Source organism: Delphinapterus leucas, chromosome 18 (genome assembly GCF_059928025.1).
Source record: "Delphinapterus leucas isolate spDelLeu-1000000601 "Yukka" chromosome 18, BTC_Dleu_Yukka2, whole genome shotgun sequence".
Taxonomy (NCBI): Eukaryota; Metazoa; Chordata; class Mammalia; order Artiodactyla; family Monodontidae; genus Delphinapterus; species Delphinapterus leucas.
Window position 1 is genome coordinate 66,633,005 of NC_143146.1, and position 21,676 is coordinate 66,654,680.

The 21,676-nt window shown below is 41.8% G+C and overlaps 1 protein-coding gene across 4 annotated transcripts in view; it reads left to right on the top strand.

Moving 5' to 3' along the window:
* The window catches only part of ALG5 (ALG5 dolichyl-phosphate beta-glucosyltransferase), a 33,448-nt gene extending 32,983 nt beyond the window's left edge, over positions 1-465 (top strand). For all 4 annotated transcript variants that reach the window (XM_022574680.3, XM_022574679.3, XM_089899666.1 and 1 more), the window contains one exon: positions 258-465. In XM_022574680.3, the coding sequence (XP_022430388.1) occupies positions 258-373 (116 nt within the window). In that variant the 3' untranslated portion in view covers positions 374-465. The remainder of the gene's footprint in view (positions 1-257) is intronic.
* Positions 466-21,676: the final 21,211 nt, after the last annotated feature.

Consider the following 21,676-nt stretch of genomic DNA (forward strand, 5'->3'; position numbering starts at 1 on the left):
TCTGTACTTGTATTATGTATAGAGGTGTATCTGATTCTCTGTAGTACATGAGATTGAAAAGCAGTGTGTAAAACATGAAGATTTGCCCCCGAAAATCATTTTTAAACGTACAAAGGAATTGTTTAACAGACATACATATATAATATAAATAATGTAAGTTAAATTAAGGTGACTAGAAGCTCACAAAGGTCGTGACTTCTAAAATACAATTTTAAACTGTTATGTTTCCTGAAAATATATTTATTTTTAAATTGCAGGTTCTAAATTAGTTCCATTTTGGAGCTGGCTACAGATGGGCAAGGACCTACTTCTTATACGACTTCGATATTTGACTGGTGCCTGGAGGCTTGAACAAACCAGGAAAGTGAATTAGGTTATTTGCCATCTTTGGTTGTATTCTTATCCATCAGTGTCACATTATTTCACTTGAAATTAAAATTTTAAATAAAGCTGGAATAAAACTGTTCCATTGTATGCCTTTTGATAGTTTTAAAGAATTTACTCCAGCAGTACAAATCTTTATACCTCTTTTGGACACAAAAATTTTTAAGGTGTTTGTAACAAAAGTCAGATTTTCTTTTGCTTTAGCAATTTTATTCATTTAGATTAATTATCATTATGATTCTGAGAAATACAATTTTTAAACAGAAGACAGAAGCTATTATTCTTACTCTAAAGTGCCTTATTCTCATGAACTTAAATATAAACCACAATCATATAGGTGTTCAGGGATTTAAAAATAAATGTTTAAATATATATAAATTTATCAATATTAAACCCATAAAACTTTTTCATTCTGTAAAAGTCTAGGAAATTATGTTAAAGAAAGGATATAGGCTTGCTCACAAAGGTATCCACTTTCTCATACAGTCTTATTTATCTCCTTCCAAATTTTTCTTACCTCCTGGCAACGCTAACCTCTTGAGTTCATGTTAATAAAAATTGGAAATTCTTTATTAAAAAGAGAAAGTTTTGCGATATTAATAAATGTATTTACTTAATAACATCAGAAGCCTGTGTTTTTGAGAAACTAAAGACTAAAGAATAGCAATTATAAAACAATGAACTCCTAAAAATAAGAATTAGATTGTTTCTGATGTTTTAGAGAAAATAGTAATACCTAACATTTACTGAGCGTTGACTGTCTGCCCACCACCGTTCTAAGCACTTAGTATATAATGACTCACCTAACTTTTACAATAGGAGAGGGAACTCAAGGCACAAAGCAGTCACTTGCCCAAGGTCACAGAGGTAGGAAACAGTAGAGTTGTGACCCTAGCCCACATAGTCCGGATCCAGGGCTTACACTCTTTAATGAGTATGCTACTTGAGTTTCTGACAGTATGTTAACTGGGGACATGTAAGTAGAAAGTTTCAGAAGCACGTGAAATACAACATTTTAAAGACAAGACGTACATGGAAAAGTAAATAAGCTAAAGATGACTCCTCTCCAGTAGTTTAAACAACAGTGACGCTGTCACATCTGCACTAAACAAGCGCCTTGAAAACAGAAAGCATTTCTTACTCAAATTAGTATTCCCAGTACAGTGCTTAGCGTAAACACTTAATATCGATCAAGTAAATAAACAAACTTCATTCACTACCAGGTTTTGAGAGCCTTTAAGTCACTTAAATGAACAGAACAAAACAAGGCTTATGCAAGTAGAAATGAGAGAAAACAAATAGTAAAATGACCGTGAGCATTAACAGAATTTAAAGTTACAAGCCTTGAGCCAAAAATAAGATCCTTAATGAAACTATAATAAGACAATAAAATAATTTATTGTTCTTTGTAAGCTAGTGATAAAAATGTATGTTTGAAGCATGAGAGGAATTTTCAGGAAAAGGGTCAATAGTTTCTTATGTAGTTCACCCATGAGCCCTATTAAGAAAGGTTTCTGATATCCTTGATGCCAGTTTATCTTCCTAGGCACAGGTTCACCTAAGCTAACAGCGTAGTACAGACTCGGGGGCACTCTGTAAGAGAAAACGTCGTTTAACTTGTTGACATTATAGAGCCTGCTAACAAAAAGAGGCAAGCAGCCATAGCAAAGGCAAAACTATCAGCTACTATCATTTTACTATGTGCAAGGAACTGTGATAAGAATTTCATGTGCATTACTTAGCTTAATCCGATGAAACAACTCTATCATACAGGTATGACTACCCACATTTCAGAAACGAAGAAATAGTGTTAGACAAGCGATTTGCCCAAGATCACACAAGTAGCCAGTGTCATGCTTCTACTGAAATAAAAGCAGGAAATAGGATCATGGGCCATGATTAAAACTGAGGGTACAATCTCATCACAATCAGACAACATGACCATTTACAGTACTTTCTACCTTCTGACTTGTTCTTATAGAATATGTACACATGGAGTTTATTTGACTCAAGATTATGTCTGGATGATGACATGTTTCTTGACATCTGTAATTCTATGTCTCCATGTAGTTGTGTATTTCCACAATTCACAGTTGATTCTGCAGTTCTGTTTTCCACTTTTTTTATTGTTATAATTTCCTCAAGAGCAGAAACCTTGCCTTTTATTTGTGTGTCTCCATAGCATCCTAAATTGTGATTGTTCAATAAAGGTTTCCCAAATAGTTAGATAATGCCAGCATTACAATTCATTTGTCCAAGAAAAAAATTACATGAATGAGGTTATCCATTTTATCGACAGCTAAATGTCCTGAAGAAGCAGTCTTATGGGTTGCTTTGTTTTTATGCAAACTCAAAGGCACCAAATCTACAAACTAATGATTTTATTATGTCCATCCAATATAGGACTTATTTGGAATTCACTGATTTTGAAGTAAAACTCATTAGTATTTTGATGGTCACAAAAAGCAATACCTTCCCAGATTTGATCCTCTAGACAACTACTGCCCTTCTACAACCAAACACTACAGGAAAGAATGGTGACCTCACACCTGCTGACAAGAGCCCAGGCTGAGTGGGGAGCCAAGATGCACACCCTCACAAGGCTGGAATCAGGTACCTAGACATCCTCACCCGGCGATGTCAGAGACACCCAGCAGGGAGCAGGACTTTCCTCCTGCAAAGCCAATCCTGAGTCCGCACCAGGGGAAGCTGGCCTTGCACTCCCCTCTGCAGTAACAGCAGCTCCACCCCCTCCCAGGGATGGAGTCAGAGGAGGCACTTCCTCTGGTGGCCTCGAAGTGATGAGGCCACCCCGCTGCGGTGACAATGAAGACCATGTAGTGAGCCAGAACTCCTACCCCTGCCCAAGTATAATAAATAAATAGTCCCCCTTCCTTTGGGTGTCAATGGGGGCCAAGGGGAGAACCTGTACTTACACCTCCCCTGGCAATATAACAAGACGGTGCTCCCCCTTCCCAACCAGAGGAGTGTCAGCTAAAACAAGAGTTGTGAATAAGATCCAGAGTCTCAGAACATAATAAAAAAAAATGTCCAGGTTTCACAAGAAAATCACTCGTTAAAGCAAGAACCAGAAAAACCTCAACTTGAATAAAAAAAGACAATCAAGAGATGCCAACACTGAGATCACAGAGATGTTAGGATTATCTGACAAGGATTTTAAAGCAGCCATGACAAAAATGCTTCCAAGGAATTACAAACATGCTTGAAATTAATGAAAAAAGTAGAAAGCCTCAGCAAAGAAAAAGAAAGTCTCAGCAAAGGACAATATCAAGAAGAACCAAATGGAAATTTTATTTATTTATTATTATCTTTAATTTTTTTATTTCGGCCTCGCCATGCAGCATGTGGGATCTTAGTTCCCCGACCAGGGATAGAGCCTGTGTCCCCCCAGCAGTGGAAGCATGGAGTCTTAACCATTGGACTACCAGGGAAGTCCCCCAAATGGAAATTTTAGAACTGAAAAATACAATCACTAAATAAAAAGCTTGGTGGATAAGCTCAACAGCAGAATGGGGGTGGCAAAGGAAAGAATCAGTAAACTCAAAGATAGCACAATAGAAATTAATCTGATTAAGAGAGAAAAAACAGAAGGAAAAAAAAAAGGCTCAGTGAAACTATAAAAAGATCTAACAGTATCATCAGAGTCCCTGGAAGGGTGGAAAACATCCTTGAAGAAATACTGGCTGAAAACTCCTCAAACTTGGCAAGAGGCATAAATCTACAGAATCAGATTCTGTATAGGATAAACCCAAAGAAATCCATACCAAGACACATCACAATTAAACTTCTGAAAACTAAAGACAGAAAAAATCTTGAAAGCCGCAAAAAAAAAAAAAAACCTGACACCTTACCTATAGTGAGGAAACAATCAGAATGACTGAATTTACCATCAGAAACTATGCCAGTCAGAAGGATGTGGCACAATATTTTTTAAATACTAAACGTAAGAAACTGTCAACACAGAATCTCATACTCAGCAAAAAACAAATCTTCAAGTATGAAGGGGAAATAAAGACAACCTCAGATGAAGGAAAGCTTAGAGAACTGGACACCCACAGACCTACCCTAAAACGATGGCTAAACAAAATTCTCTAAACAGAAAGAAAACATCAAAAGGAAACTTGGGACGTTAGGAAGGAAGAAAATACATGGTAAGCAGAATATTGACAAATACAAAAGACTTTATCTTCAAGAGTTTTATATTATGTTTGATGGTGGAAGCAAATACTAAAACAGTCTGATGTGGTTCTAAATATATGTAGTGGAATATATAAGACAATTTATTACAAATGAGGGAGGGAAAAGGGGCAAAAACAGAGGTAACAGGCCTTGCAATCCCCTAGGCAATCTTCTGACATCGCAGTTGGGGAGCTGTGACCCACAGTTGGAGAATCAATAAGCTAAGTATGCAACTAGTGCCCAATCTGTCTTTTTTAAGATAAAAGAAGTATTAGCAGGATCTGCCCAAAGCAAGCCCTATTCAGAAGGTGACAGATTCTCATACTAAAGTAGGTGGGGTAAGAGTTTGACCCATTAATGTTTCCAACTATGATTACTTTTCTCTTTCCACAGCCCAATTATTTAAAGAGAAATAAATTGAGATTTTAAAATTTAAAATCCTCAGTTTAATCAAGTCCCACAGTTTTTTGAATTTCTCGAATACCTGTACACTCACCATTTCTGATGATCAGTGCATGACAGCTGAGTTTTACCTGCAATTTTATCACACTTTTCAAAAATAATCATTTCAGAAAAAAACACGTCCAACAAAAATAGAACCTTATTTGTATTTCTTTTCTTTTTTCTTAAATTTTTTTAACATCTTTATTGGAGTATAATTGCGTTACGGTGGTGTGTTCGTTTCTGCTTTATAACAGAGGAATCAGCTATATGTATACATATACCCCCATATCCCCTCCCTCTTGTGTCTCCCTCCCACCCTCCCTATCCCACCCCTCTAGGTGGTCACAAAGCACCAAGCTGATCTCCCTGTGCTATGCGGCTGCTTCCCACTAGCTATCTATTTTACATTTGGTAATGTATATATATCCATGCCACTCTCTCACTTCGTCCCAGCTTACCCTTCCCCCTCGCCGTGTCCTCAAATCCATTCTCTACGTCTGCATCTTTATTCCTGTCCTGCCCCTAGGTAGAACCTTATTTATATTTCTTATAGGAAATATATGTTAGAAATTTAAATTTCAGACTTCCCTGGTGGTCCAGTGGCTAAGACTCTGTGAGTCCACTGCAGGGGGCACGGGTTCAATCCCTGGTAGGAGAAGATCCTGCATGCTGTGCGGCGCAGCCAAAAAATAATATATATATATGTGTGTGTGTGTGTGTGTGTGTGTGTGTGTGTGTGTGGTACGCAGGCCTCTCACTGCTGTGGCCTCTCCCGTTGCGGAGCACAGGCTCCGGACGCGCAGGCTCAGCGGCCACGGTTCACAGGCCCAGCCGCTCCGCGGCATGTGGGATCTTCCCGGACCGGGGCACGAACATGTGTCCCCTGCATCAACAGGCGGACTCTCAACCACTGCGCCACCAGGGAAGCCCTAAAAAATATTTTTTAAAAAAGAAGTTTAAATTTCATTAAAAATGTGGTTTCTTGGACATCATTCTTCCCTCTGAATAGGCAACTGATGTGGAAGGATACTGTTTGGGTGAGTCAGGAGACTTTTTTCCAGTGATGAAAGCTGCGTGCATCTCAGTTTTCTTATCTATAAAACAGTAATACAGAGATAACACATGAGCTGCTGAATGAAATGAAATATACAAGCCTAAGCTTTAAAAACAAGAATTTTATGAAAATGTAAGATAACACATATGCTCATATCAGGGAGAATATTTTATATTTGGTAAATGCAGAATATTATCTTTTATTGGTTTACAACCTACCTTATTCTAAAGGTAACTATTCTAAAAGACTACTTCTCCACCCAAACTTCTCTCTTAAATAGGAGAGCAAAAAGTAATGGATTAAACTAACATACCATTGTAAAGCAATTATACTCCAATAAAGATGTTAAAAAAAAAAGTAATGGATTGGCTTTCTTCTATGCTTAACTATTTTCAATAGAGGCCTTAAAGCAGATCTAAGGCTCACTAAACAATATGTGATAATGATACAAGCACATCATGAAGACTCTTTATGAATCTTAAGATTCTGTATGAACATGAAACATTTGTACAGAAAATGCTTTTAGAGATGTTCTTTTATTCTCATTTAAAGTGTTCTGAATATTTCTTTAATTTCTCCTAGAATTCATTCTTTCAGAAGTCATCTGTAAATTAAAGAGCAATGTGTGGATGAAAGAGTATAAAGTTTATTAAGCCCTTATAAAATAATGCCACAGAGAATGGCAAAAAGTCAACATACTGATCGCTAACAAATACCAGGGAGAAACTTGCATCTTCCTGCCAGGCAGCTAGTAGGCAGGGATCTTGGACTTCCAGCTTCTAGAACTGTGAGAAATAAATTTCTGTTGGTTAAGACACCCAGTCTATGGTATCTTGTTGCAGATACCTGAACTAAGACACCCATTCTTAGTAGTAAAGCTCAACCATAATTCTGTGATACCTTAGGATGTTGCCTTTTATCCCAGAATGTATTGCAAAGTTCCCATATCAAAATTAAACTTATCTTCATCTTAAAAACAAATTTCTGCTATTCAAAAGGAATGGGAACCCATTCAGTCCTGTGGGGATCAGATACCACAAAGTCAAGTACCCCCTACAACCCACAAAAATTATATTGAAATAAGTGGATAAAATTTAAATTAAAAAGTCATTATAACTGGGTTAGGGTTTGTGTTACATATACCATCAAATAATTAAATCCCACATGAAAATAAGAATAAACCTTAAACTTACCCTTACTGTTAAGGTAAGTTTTGTGGACCATACGACTCTCCAGGTCCTTTAACGTGTCTCCCGCTTCCCCAGAATGACTATGAATCACCCCTAACTTCACCCCACCTCAAAACACACACACAAACACACACACACAAACACACACACACACACACACACACTTCTAGTTTTTCAAAAAGAAGACCAGAGGCAGGCGTTGCTTTCTCCTGCACTGCTAAGCCCTTGGCACACCAAAAGCCTGGTACGAATCCAAGCCCAGGATCCGTTACTCTATTCTCTTCCTCTATTCCTAATACACCTCCATACATTTAACAAGTATTTGATGAGCACTTACTATATGCCAGGCCCTTTTTAGGTGTTGGGAATAAACAAGAACAAAATCAGACACACTCCCCATTCTTTTAGATATTACAGATAATTAAAGGAGACAGACGGTAATCAAGTAATTAAATATAAGTCAATTTGGAACAATGGTGTTGGTTATGAATGAGAAATACATGGTCCTACAAGATAATAAACCAGAGAGTCTAACCATATCAAAGATGCCCAAGAAGGCTTCTCTAAGATGTGACACTTGAGCTGAGATCTGTAAGTAGGTGTTAATGAGACAAGGAGGGGAAGGAAAAGCCCAATACAATGGAGCCCAAGGGAAATGTGAATTGGGAGTTAACAATGGTTGAATAATTCCTGCCATTTAATTAAGTAGAATGTTTTCTTCTCTCTTCCTTTTATGTGTTGCATTCATTCATTTATATTTATTTATTTTTGACTGTGTTGGGTCTTTGTTGCTGCGCACAGGCTTTCTCTAGTCATGGCGAAGGGGGCTACTCTTCATTGTGGTGTGCGGGCTTCTCACTGCGGTGGCTTCTCTTGTCGTGGAGCACAGGATCTAGGCACGCGGGCTCAGTAGTCATGGCTCGCGGGCTCTAGAGTGCAGGCTCCGTAGTTGTGGCACACAGGCTTTGTTGCTCTGCAGCATGTAGGATCTTCCCAGACCAGGGCTCGAACCCGTGTCCCCTGCCTTCGCAGGCAGATTCTTAACCACTGCGCCACCAGGGAAGTCTATATTCATTCACTTATTCATTTAATTTGTTAAAAAACTTTGTGGGTTTCTTAAAAGTAGTAGAGGTATCAAAGAATGAGGATCAAACATGACAGCAGAAGTATAGGCAACAAACGTAAAAACAGACAAATGGGATTACATCAAACTTTAAAACTTCTGGGCATCAAAGGAAACAATCAACAGAGTATAAAGGCAACATACAGAATGGGAGAAAATACTTGCAAATCACATATTTGATAAGGGGTTAATATCCATAATATATAAGGAGCTCCTACAACTCAACAACAAAACCAAATAATCAGATTTTTTAAATGGGCAAAGGACTTGAATAAAAAATTCTCCAAAGAAGATACACAAATGGCCAACAAGTATATGAAAAGATGTTCAACATCACTAATAGTAAGAGCAATGCAAACCAAAACCACAATGAGATGTCTACTCACACCCATTAGGATGGTCACTATCAAAAGAACAGAAAGTAAAACGGGTTGGTGAGGATGCAGAGAAATTGGAACCCTTGTGCACTTAACATTCTGGTGGGAATGTAAAATAATGCAGCCATATGGAAAACAATATTGCGGTTCTTTACCAACTTGAAAATAGAACTGCCATGTGATCTATCAGTCCCACTGTTGGGTATATATCCAAAATAATTCAAAGCAGGATCTCAAAAAGATAGTTGCACACTCATGTTCACTACAGCATTATTCACAAAAACCAAGAGGTAGAAGCAAACCAAAGGTCCACTGACTGATGAATGGATTAAAAAAAAAATGTGGCCTATACATACAATGGCAAATTATAAAGCCTTAATAAAGAGGGAAATCCTGCCACATGCTACAACATAGATGAACCTAGAGGACGTTACGCTACGTGAAATAAGCCAGTCCCAGAAAGAGAAGCACAGTATGACACCATGCATATGAAGTTTCTAAAAGAGTCAAAATCCGGGGCTTCCCTGGTGGCGCAGTGGTTGAGAATCTGCCTGCTGATGCAGGGGACACGGGTTCAAGCCCTGGTCTGGGAAGATCCCACATGCCGCGGAGCAACTGGGCCTGTGAGCCACAACTACTGAGCCTGCGTGTCCGGAGCCTGTGCTCTGCAACAAGAGAGGCTGTGATAGTGAGAGGCCCGCGCACCGTGATGAGGAGTGGCCCCCGCTTGCCACAACTAGAGAAAGCCCTCGCGCAGAAACGAAGACCCAACTCAGCCCAAAAATAAGTAAATAAATAAATTTAAAAGAGTCAAAATCCTAGAAACATGAAGTAGAAAAGTGGTTGCCAAGAGCTGTGGAGAAGGAGGCGGGGGAATTACTTTTTAATGGATATGGAATTTCAGTTTTCTAAAGTGAAAAAGTTGTAGACATCTGCTGTATAACAATGTGAATATACTTAACACTTCTGAACTGGACACTTTAAAATGATTAAGATGATTAAAAAAAAAAAGTCAGGGACTTCCCTGGTGGTGCAGTGGTTAAGAATCCGCCTGCCAATGCAGGGGACACAGGTTCCATCCCTGGTCCGGGAAGATCGCACATGCCGCGGAGCAACTACGCCCATGCGCCACAACTACTGAAGCCCGCGCACCTTAAGCCTGTGCTCCGCAACGAGAGAAGCCCCCGCTCACTACAACTAGAGAAAGCCCGAACGCAGCAACGAAGACCCAACGCAGCCAAAAATAAATACAATTAAAAAAAGAAAGTCAGTCTCACCTAGTCCCTAAATAGCATGCTACCAAGCACCAATTTGAATGAATTCCAATATTAACATAAATTCAATTAAAATAATAAAGCTGTATCTCAAAACTTTTTAAAAATGAGGATCAAGAAAACTCACTGAATTACTGAAGTGTCATTGTTGACCTCTAAGAATGTTGGAACAGCACTGAAATCAAATAGTTTGACAATTCTCTACAAAAACTGAGATTTTCATACTCAAAACCTCATGGAATTCAGCACATTCTAGGCATTCTCGGCTGTCATTAAGATCGTGCAAGTTGTGTCTGCATCCAAGTCTCTGGCCAAGGTGGCTGGATGAAATCCAGGCTGCACTCTGACTCAAAGCCAGCACCCACAGGGCTGCATCCACCGAGGTGGGCGGGCGCACCGTGTGGTTCTTTGGCTATCTGGCTGGTAGGCATTCATACTCATTTCTCAAGGTGTAGCTGAATTTCACCTCTGTGGGGACCTCCCTGACACCTTCCATGTCCGTGGCCCTAAGCGACACATGAAGTTGTATGACAATCATCGGCATGTGGGTCTCTCTAGTGAGACTGAGTTTACTGAGGGCCTCTGTTCTGTGTCCATATGGTTAGTCCAGGCACCTGGTACTCAGGAAAGTGTTCATTGATGGTTATGGAGTTAAGATGGCTCTTGAAGGAAAATTCAAGGGGGAGGCAGGAAAAGTGGAGAGCTACAGATGAAATGTAGGAAGGAGACTGGAAGTGGGAGAGGTGTACAGGCAGCAACTCCAATGGCTCTGAGTGGAACCATTATAATGCTGGATCAAACATAAGGTACAACAGATGTACAAAGCAGGATCTTTGCATCGATGGACTACTGAAGACTTTCTCACAACCTTGTTCTATGTTGGGCACATGACAAGCGAAAAGAACCAACCTTCTCATGGGTAAGGAGGCTGCCCTTCCTACCACCTCTTTATGGGCTGCAGGAGCCTATGTTCAGCCAAGTTCTTGTAATTCAGAAAATTCAGCTTCGTTTTGCCATGGTTTTCAGGTCTTAAACCAAAATTTTACTGGTGTTTCTGCCAAATCACAACCTGTGACTGAGTCTCAGCTCTCACATCATTCCCATTATGTACTTTTTTGGTGGAAGTTCTAACAAGCAATAAAACTGCAGCCGATCAAGAAATCAAGAGGGAAAAATAAAGCAAAGAGTCTGGATTTCCTATTCCAAGGATATTCAGCTTCTGAAAAATGGAGTGTCAGCTCTGAGCCTTCCTTCCCAGAGTGGGTATTTTCTCCTTGGAACTCAGATCTTACTGTTCCTGGGTATAAAGGATTAACCTGCTATACTAGGTTTGAGGGATAAGTGATAGGCACTGTATAAGTGACAGGCTAACTTCTCGATGCCAAAATTTCATGGTATGTAAATGAGAATGTACAGAAAAAGAAGACTACACACAAAGAATCTGCAAATCCAAGTCCTGCCAAGAGCCCAGAGAATTCTGTGAACTTAAAAAGACTGTGGCAGAAGCACCAGCCAGTACTGCAGAGGTTATAATTTCTTGCTCTGCGTTGTGTCCTCTGCATTGTCTAATGCACGTAAGCAAAGGAAACAGATAGTGGCTGGGCCATTTCTTTTCTTAATAACATTAATAAAAAGAAAAAGTAAGCCACATATTATCAATTGTGTGACCTCATTAGTTTACCTGCAATAAAGTGCCCAGGAAGTGCAACCTGTAGTTCTTAGCAGTCCAGAGGTTTCCTGGAGTTTCACACCCAGAACAATCTCCAACTTAACACCTAGCCTGGAGCAGAGGAAAATGGGCCAGGTGTAGAAAGATGATTTAAATTCTACTATAAATGCTGTTTTACACAATGTCACTGCTCAACTGACAACACTATGATAATGCAAACATGGCATCTGCTACAGGAAGAAACCTCAGTGCTTTGAGAAGGAGAAAAAGCAGTTAAATTCATGGCTTTGCATTTCAGGGGTATCAGGACCTTCTGGAGGACTCATTTTTCTACACACAAGAACAAGCTGAATACTGTCCCGTGCGGCTTTCTTCTACTTTCATCTCTACAGTAAATGCCTTTTCTATGAAGAGCTGCTGGCTGATGGGGAATCAGAGGCCATCAGTATGTTGGTGGCATTTCCTAAACAAATTCTGAGCTAGTTGGAGGAGTCCACAGTGACCTCCAAAGGCAGGCTATCCAGGGGGGGAGCCAGGCCATGAGCAAGGAAGGCTGTCCATTAACGTTGTTCACGGCCCATAAGGTTGTACCTTTATTAGATTAGACAAGAGTATATATTATATATGCTAGGCTGTTAAGCAAATAAATACGGGTAAGGAAATGACAACCCACACAATTATATGGCTTGTTTTAACCACCACTCACCACTCAGAGTGAGTAGCTTTTCTTCTGCTTATGCCAGGGCAAACCAGCTACTCTGGCGCTGTCGGTGGGAGTAATGACCCCCTTTACTCTGCAAAGCAAGTAAGAAACAAACAGCAAATAACAGCAACCCTCAGGGGCCAGAGACATGTCAGAAAGAGTCACTCGGGGGCGTGGGGGGGAGTCCAAACCGATTTGTTGGTCCCGTATCTCTAGTTCTGGTAACGGCCCTCCGGCCTTGGGCTCCAGGTGGAGGCAGGAAGTCTCAGCGTAGCGGGGAAGAGACGCTAGCTGCCCCGGGCTGGAGGGAGCCTCGCCGCCGAGGGAGCTTGATCGCGGACCGAGTGGAGTCCAGGGTCTCGCGGGAGGACGCAGACGCAGCCCGGGGCTGGGAGCTCCCTCGCGCGGGCCTCGACGAGGCGCCCCCGCCGCGGGTTTTCGCACACGTGGCTGCGGGCCGCGCTGCACTCCCCCTCCTCTTGCGCTCCCGGAGCGGCCCGGGCGCTCGGCGGCGGCGGCGTGCGGCGAGCGGCGAGAGGCGGGCGGCGGGCGGCGGGCGGCGGGCGGCGGGTGGGGGCGGGCCTGCGAGCAGGGCTTCTGGCGGCTTTCCAGGTCGGCGCACTAATACGGGCGATGAGGCTTCGCGGCTCCAGTCTGACTGACGCCGACTGGGGCCGCCGCTGCCGCCGCCGCTGCGGCCGCTGTCTCGGTCCCCGCCCCGCCGCCGCCGCCGCCGCCGCCGGGCCCTGCCGGCGCTGGACGCGTTCAGCCAGGCGGTGAGTGCGCGGCTTTCGGAGCGGGCGGCCGGGGCACTCACCGCGGGGGAGGGACGCGGCCGGACCTGGGTGGGGGTGGGGGGTAGGGATGAGCGGCACCGCGGGGAACAGGTAAGAGCTGCCCTCCCCGGCGCGCGCTGGGCGTGTGCGTGTGTGGACGCGGGTGCGGCGAAGTTTTTCTTCCACAGGGAAGTCTTGGAGGCTCTTTGGTGTGTGGCTTGGCTCTTTGTACTCTCCATCCCTGTATTTCTTGGTGGGGCCTGTTTGGGGTGGGTCGGGGTGGGCGAGAGGCCGGAGGGGGCAGCTCCCGGGAGACGGCCGCGCGCCTTCCTCTCGGCTGCGGCCGCGGGAGCCGCCGGCACCTGGGACCTGTCAGAGGATGCTTGGCCCGCGGCGGGGGGCAGGGATGGGCGCTCGCCGTCAGCCCCCAGGCTGGGTACCGCGAGGGGCCGAGCACCGAGGACAGGCGCCGTGGAGACCCCGATTTGCCGCTGAGTAACTGTTTGCTGTGGCCGGAGGGGGAGGACAGTGGAGAAATCGGGGTGCGGGGTAGTATATGTGACTCCGCTGGCCTCCCAGGCCTTGTATCTCGTAGGGTTTTTTTACTCTGCTTACCTTTGAGACACGCGAAGTGAGCAAAAAGAAAAAAAGAAAAGTTAGGAATGTTGTTCAAGTGTCTCTGCGCTAGCGCTTGGATTGTGTTGGGAGCTGGGGCGTTTGTCTTTTCCTTCGCCTGCTGTTCGGTGCCAACTCTCCGCGGAGGGGAGGGGGGCGAGGTGGGGAACAGATACAGGAGACTTACTGACGCCAGCATTGTGATCGGAAGGAGCAGCGAGCGTGGGGCGGCGGCGGGGGGACGGGACACATTTTTATGGATGGCTAATCGCTGACAAGTCTTCCCGGTACTATGCCTTCCTCCTCCCACTCTTGACAGTGGAAATTTGAAATGATAGTTTAGAAATACTCCGTTGACTTGTTTCTGGGCTGGAACTGGTACGCGTGAGAAATATCGTACAAATGATGTAAATCGACTTTGGGAATAAAATTGCACGTAAATCCTTTGCCCAGTAATTCACAGTTGGATACACACCCACAGGACACTGTGGATTGCTTTTAATGGATCCAATTTACAAGTACCGTTTCAGTGGCTTGCCAGATTTCTCGGATAATCTTTTGGAAGCGTTGTTGAACAGGAATAATAGAGAATAGCTGTAAAGTCATAAGGCATTTAATAATCGGTGTCAGGGAATACCAATGGATGTTTACATTTTAGAAATAGTGGTCTATATTTAAAAAGGAAGTAAAAATAAAATCCAAACACATTCTCCTAACTCTAAATAGACAGTTCAATAAGTAAGTATCCCTATATTTGTAGGAAACCATGAGCAGGATTTTGGACCGCTCTCAAGTTTGTGGTTATCCAAGAAGGATACTGCAGATAAGAAAATGATGTAATCATTTATAAATAAGGAACATTTAAAATATATTATGATAGAAGCTTCAAATAATATATCAGAAAAATAACTTTTAGTGGCAATGATCACCTTCATTGATGGCAAGACTGCTGTCTTTAGCAGACAGCCTTCAGCTTGTTAATCTATTCTGACACAACCAACTCCCGTTTTTATGCTTCACTGGCTATCTTTGCCAAAGCTGTTTTTTGCTTGAACTCTGTGGTTTCAAGCTATGTTTAAGAGAATGCCAACGTATTCTTGATCTGAGCAAATTCATTTTTATCACTACAGTGTTTGCTAAAAATCAAAGACATAAACAAATCTTAGGTTAAACCTCAAAGTACTTTGCCCTTCTCACATCTTTGTCATCAGTCTTATAAAGTCAGCATGAGCTATTTGACTTTTCTCCTTTTAAAATCTTTTTCCTTTTCTTATATAGCCCCAGTTAATGAGTAATCAGAAAATATTCACAGACGTCAACTACTATATCTCTGATTGCCCAAGACCATGGAATGAGAAAGAGGAGGGGTTTTTGTTGTTAATGAAACATTGCTAAGGATTCTAGAAGTAATAAACAACTGGTAAATTTGTTTATCCTTTCTAATCATGTGGTCAGTTGGAGGAGAAAAAAAAATCTGTCAAGAAATTATTTCATAAAGATTAAAATATTCAATTTCAATTTTACAAATAGTTTAATTCTTTTTAATGAGAGTTCAATTTCCTTTGCCACATTTGGAGAGTTGGTGTTTAATAAGTGGTCACTATAGCACTTAGACAACTAACTAGTTTATGTCTGACATTCCCTCTGCAATAAATAAAACAGCAATTTCATCATGTTTGGCTTTAATATGTTGGAAATAATACTTGTCCACAAAATATACTCTGACACAAGGCAAGCTAAAAGTTATGAAAATGAAGAAGTTTGTTTTTTTAATTAGCAAAACATACTACCTTGAATTTTAAAGTTCTAATGAAGCTTAGTGCAGATTTTCTGCTCATCACTTCTAACATTTAATGAGGAATTCAGAAACAGGGAATAGTCCAGAATAAAACAGTAAATGTAGCAGTACATTGAAAGCATGAATCTCTTCAAATAGTTGTAATTCTAGGCTGTTGGATTTATATTTCCTTGGTTACTGTTGCCAGTGAGTTGAAAAGTTATTCTGAAGGGGGAAAAAGAAAAAGCAAACAGTAAATTTGTAAGTAGTTATAACAGTATGAGCACCTTAGAATATTTTCTTTTCTGTTAACCTAGTAAATGTTCATGTCATGAGTAGGGGCATAACAAAAAATAAACAAATACCCCTTGGCCATAAACTAACATTTTCAAATAAATATTCCGATAAATGATGTCTCTTAAGAAACGTGAGCTAACTAAAGTTAAGATTTTAAGATGTTTGTTAGCGTTAGAAGCCATCAGACCCGTGGAAGTTGGACGTTCTTCTTGCCAGTGGACCTCGGCTTGACACTTCCTACCCCAAACCATTCTGAACACCACCCACTACTCTCTTTTTGCATCAGCCTTGAGCTGACCCTAGACCACGTTTCCAGGCTTATCTTCCCACCCCTTCCATATTTTATGCTGCAATTAAAATAAAGAATTGTGATTTTCCCTGCATACCCTGGCTTTCCTCTCCTCTGCATGTTTCCTCATGCTAAGGCCTAGAATGCCTTCCCCTGCTTCCCGACCTCTCACCAAATCCACAGACCTATCAGCATCTTCCTCATCTTTAATGACCCTGTCCAGGTGTGTCCTCCTCTGATGCCCCTGGTCTCAGGTGTGTCCTTCTTTGAGCACCTGTGGCTCTTGACATTTTGCACTCTTGCCCATCTTGTCTGCTATTGAATTACTCATATACTAATTTGTTTCTTCTCCTCAGACAATCCTTTCAAGATCTGTGAAGGAACAGACTGTGTTTTTATCTATCGTTTGCATTCCCTTCTTGCCCACCACAGTGCCCTGCCTAGTGCTCAGTCAATAAATATTAATTAATTGACACGTCTTTCACTGAACCCATGGTCTCGTCTGGAATAAAATCTGCAAAGGAGTTTCCCCTAAACGATAGGTCTTAACGGTCCATCTTTCAAGAAGCCAGCGTTGAACTTGAGCTGAGGACGTGTTAAGAGGCTGTGGAGAATAAGCCCTCACCCCAGCCCAGCTGAGCCTCTTTCTCCTGAATATTGTGGCTGAGCATTACAGTCAGGAAAGCTTATATGATACTCTTATTGCATTAGCAATTTTCCATATCAGATTCACTAAATACACAATGGAAACCCTTTAGCAAAAAAAAAAAAAAAAAAGACCAGATTTTTAATGTGATATGGCTACCACAATGAAACTCTAATTCGATTCCACAGAAAATTGCTAACACGATATGCTGACCCCCTTTCCCCCAGCAATAGCCACAGAAAAATTGATACTGTTTTTAGTGTACATGTTTCAAACTGTGCTCACCAAAGAAAAAGCCGACTGCTGCTGAGATGAGCTTCTGCTCTGGTCAGACTGGATGTATAAAGAATCTTGTTATCAGTCTTGTCAGAGAGCTGAATCTCCCTTCTGTGCCTTGTTCATTACATTACCAAACCATACTAACTCCCATGGTAACGTGCATCGTATTCTGTTCAGTGGTTCAGAGTGAATAGAGTTAATATAATGTAAAAAATATAATTTGTATATAGATATCATGCCTATATAATATAGTCCATTATACAGTTTTAGTTGGGAAATCTAATCAACTCAAACCAGTTTTTTAAGAACCAGAGAGACTATGACATAAAATTTAAATGCAAAACTTAAAATGAAAATGCATAAATAGAGACAAATTATAAATGTGTGTATACAAAGCTGTAGCACTTCAGAAGTCCTAAACACTGATGAAATGTTGGTTCTCCCCTTTCATTCCCTAAACCGTATTCAAAGATGAAAATTTAACCCATGAAATCAGTGTAAAGGAGTCCTACAAAGTTCTGATTTTTCCAAAAGGGCAGTTTTGATTTTCTTTTTCAGGGGGAAATACTAAATATCAAAGTCCCTCTCTTTCTCTCTCTCTCTGCGTCTCTCTTGATTATCTGATATCACTGGTGGGGATTATTTTTATATATGAATTTTCCCTTAGGGAAATTTAATATTTCATATCTGACCACTTCCTTTCCCCTTTTTCACATTTAACTTTGAGGGACTGTACGTAGGAAACGTGTATTCCTCAATCATGAAATGGGTTTAGGGCTGCGGTAGTGCAAAGCTGTCTTTGTTTACAAACACTGGGATTATCAGGGTGGCCATCCAGTTTTCTAGCCACTGGACAGATAATCTGCAGAGTTCATATGTTCCCTGGGGGCCACCCAGATGTGTTGATGGCCTTGGGGATTCGTTCTGAAACAACTTAGGGTTTGGAAGTGGTGGAGGTGTGAACATTCTGTGAGGGAGCAGCAGTTTCACCTGGCCGACTCCGAGAGCACATCCGCAGATAGAGGGGGCCACGTGCTCTCACAAACCCTTCTTAACCCATGGGGTATCTTCTTCCATGTGGCCTAATATTTTTCTTTTTTAATCTGTTAAACTGCTTAGAAGCTGGTCAAATGTAGGTTTGCTTTAGTTAACATGTGTGTGTCAGTTTGTTTTTACAAAATGCAGTTCATTGTGAAATAGGTAGTTGAGGCAATTTATCAAAAGCCTTTGAAGGATTTTGTCCCGAGCACTTAGGGGCTTTGGAAGGTTTAGAGCAGATGTGCAGATTTTTTTTTTTTAAGGAGAGTTTGATGGATGGTAGAGTTCATCTAAAGTGCTGTGAGTTGCTTTCTGAGTACTTGTATGTAATTTAATTGACTTGGTGGTAACACATTTCAGAAAATAACTCAGAAAAAAATGACAGATTCCATCAGGGTTCTCCATCTCTTGGTAGAATATTTTATATCTCCTATTATTCACACTTGATTATAAATCTATTCATTCATCTTGCTTTTTTTCTTTGCTAAGAATCACACATGAGAGAATTGGAGTTTGGTAGGAGGAGAAAGGAGAAAGAGTAGGTCATTTAAAAGTTGGTGCATTAGGACAGTTGTGAGGATTGGAGGTGCCTGAGCTCGGGCAGAGGGTGCGGCAGAAAGCAGGTCGGCAGGTGCCGAAGGTGGACGTCACCTATTTGGGCTGGTTTTAGCAGTATTAGAGGCTACCTGTACTAGGAGTGGAGAGGGTCTTGGTGGGCTGGCCAGGGAATTTATCAGCACTTGCAACATTGTTTCTGCGAGGAAATGAAGTCCACTTTCCCGATGACCACACTGAAATGCACGCTTTTTCATAAAGTGGGACCACCAGGGATTAATGATGTGAGTGAGTGACTATTAGAAGCCAATAAATGTGAAAAATGAGAAAATGTTATAAACTAAAAAGATTTTAGGCCCCAAGAGCTTTTCTTTCACTTGTTGATGCCTTTATATTATTCTTGCCTGAGTTCGTAGGGGTAGTAGGATTTCATTTTTAGGAGCAGAAGTTGGATCAGATGTTTGTCAGAGACAAACCCTTGTGTACATAAATGCTTCCCTTAGGATTTATTAGTTATTATGTGTTTACACAAAGCAGTCGTTAGGAGTTGGATGTTTGCAAACAATGGCAAGTTGGTATCTGGGTGTTATTTCAAAGGATGACACCTTCTTTGTGTCATCATTGATCTAAATTGATTGCAAATATTCATTTTAAAAAGTTTAAAAAAATACTGTATTGATTATGTTTTGGGGTCATAAAATGTGATTTTGTGGATGTAGTAGTTGCTCTAGAAAGTGGGACTGATACACTTGGCCATTCATTCAACATTATTTACTCTGTGCCTTTTGTACCTACACTGCCTGTGAGGCCCCAAACCAGGCCGTCTGGACTATATAAAAAGGTAACCATGGGCTTCCCTGGTGGCGCAGTGGTTAAGAATCCGCCTGCCAATGCAGGGGACACGGGTTCGAGCCCTGGTCCAGGAAGATCCCACATGCTGTGGAGCAACTAAGCCCATGCACCACAGCTACTGAAGCCTGCACTTTAGAGCCCGCGAGCCACAACTACTGAGCCCATGTGCCACAACTACTGAAGCCCGCGCGCCAAGAGCCCATGTTCCACAACAAGAGAAGCCACTGCAATGAGAAGCCCACGTAATGCAAAACGAAGAGTAGCCCCCGCTCGCCGCAACTAGAGAAAGCCCGGGCACAGCAATGAAGACCCAAAGCAGCCAAAGATAAATAAATAAATAAATTTTATTTAAATAAAAGGTAACCACATAAAGTAGCATAACAAAATTAAATCCCGGTATCCAGGATTTCTTAGCCTAATTAGAGAGAGAGAGAGGTCAGGAAAGCAGATATCAAATTGTTTATCCAATAGTTAAGTTTTTTATACAAAAAATTGACCTATTTGGATTTCTCTAATTTTTCCTGGTTAGAATTCCATTTTAGCTGTGTGTGAATTTTGAGTCACTCCTGACAAGGATAATTAGGACGGTATTATATGGGGTTCAGGACTCTAACCAGAGGTGAAATAGAAGGCATAATGGGAATAGAGATTCTGGTAGTAAGTCCCTGTGAGAATTTAAGGATGCTGAGGGCATCCCTGGGCCTGGAATTTAAGGATGCTGAGGGCATCCCTGGACCTTTACCGTTCTGATTTTCCCAGTTACCCTTTATTGGCTGAGGGAGTTTGCATGGCCCCTCCTACAGGAAACCTTCCCCAGCCTTTTTTTTTTGCTGTACGCGGGCCTCCCACTGTTGTGGCCTCTCCCGTTGTGGAGCACAGGCTCCAGATGCGCAGGCTCAGCAGCCATGGCTCACGGGCCCAGCCTCTCTGCAGCATGTGGGATCTTCCTGGACCAGGGCACGAACCCACGTCCCCTGCATTGGCAGGTGGGCTCTCAACCACTGTGCCACCAGGGAAGCCCCTCAGCCCTTTTAATAACAGTTATAATAATGCACCTGTCACCTGTCTGGTAATAATGTGTTTAGATTTCTGTTTCCTCCTGTAGACTGTAACAGGAAAGGGACTGTATTTTATCTTGAAATACCCAGTGCCTAGCACCATGTCTGGTTCATCATTGCTACTTGATAAATTTAGTCCTTCCTTCAACCATGTCCTTTTCTCTTCCCCTAAGATAGGTTGGTGTTTCATAGGGTAAGGAGGAAGGAAGGAGAAGCTATTTGGATTTTAATCTGTAGGCACAGGAGAGCGATTCCATTTTGACCTGTGGTCAAAAAAGAAACACTAAAGGATTTGAACAGGCAAATCACATAATCAAAGGGGTGTTTGAAGGAAGGTGAAGACCAGTTGAAGTGACACAGTGCATCTGAATGCCCACATTTGCATCCGGCGAAGCTGGTGAGATGGTTGATACACCATGAATGCCTTTGGCCAGTAAAAACCTGCGCTTACCCAAACAGCAATGCATTACACAGCTCATTAGTGATCCTCCTCTGTCGGTTTTTAATCTCATCCTTCAGGCAGCCTGTGGCCAGGAAACTCAACCTCCCACAATACATGCACATCAATAAAACATTTTAAATTGCCCACATCATTTTTAAAAACATTTTAAATTTTCTTCACAGCCATTGAACACTTTGCAGGTATTCAAGTACAGGTTGGTGTTCTCTGTAACGTCACCTTCAGTAGATAGATTGTTACATGCACAGGAAGGAGGGAGCACATTATGTAATTCTGCCCTTCAGAAGAATTTATTGTATCACGTCAGCAAAGTAATGGGTTTCAGGTCAGCAGTTAGACTGATTACATAGGGCTTGATAATAAAATAGTTCATGTTACTGATGAAACTGGATTTTACGTTTATTCATGCAACATTTGTTGTAGTCCAGACCTGGTGTTAGGCTGTACTGACCACCCCGTGGCACAGCCTGTGCCCTTTAGAAGGAGCTTGACATCTCTGGGGAAAGCAAGTAACAAATACAAGGAGTCAGGAGTGATGGTGCTACCGTGAAGGTCTGTGCCAGGGGCTGGGGAATCCCAGAGGAGCTGTGGAGGCCGATTCATGCTGCTATCTGGG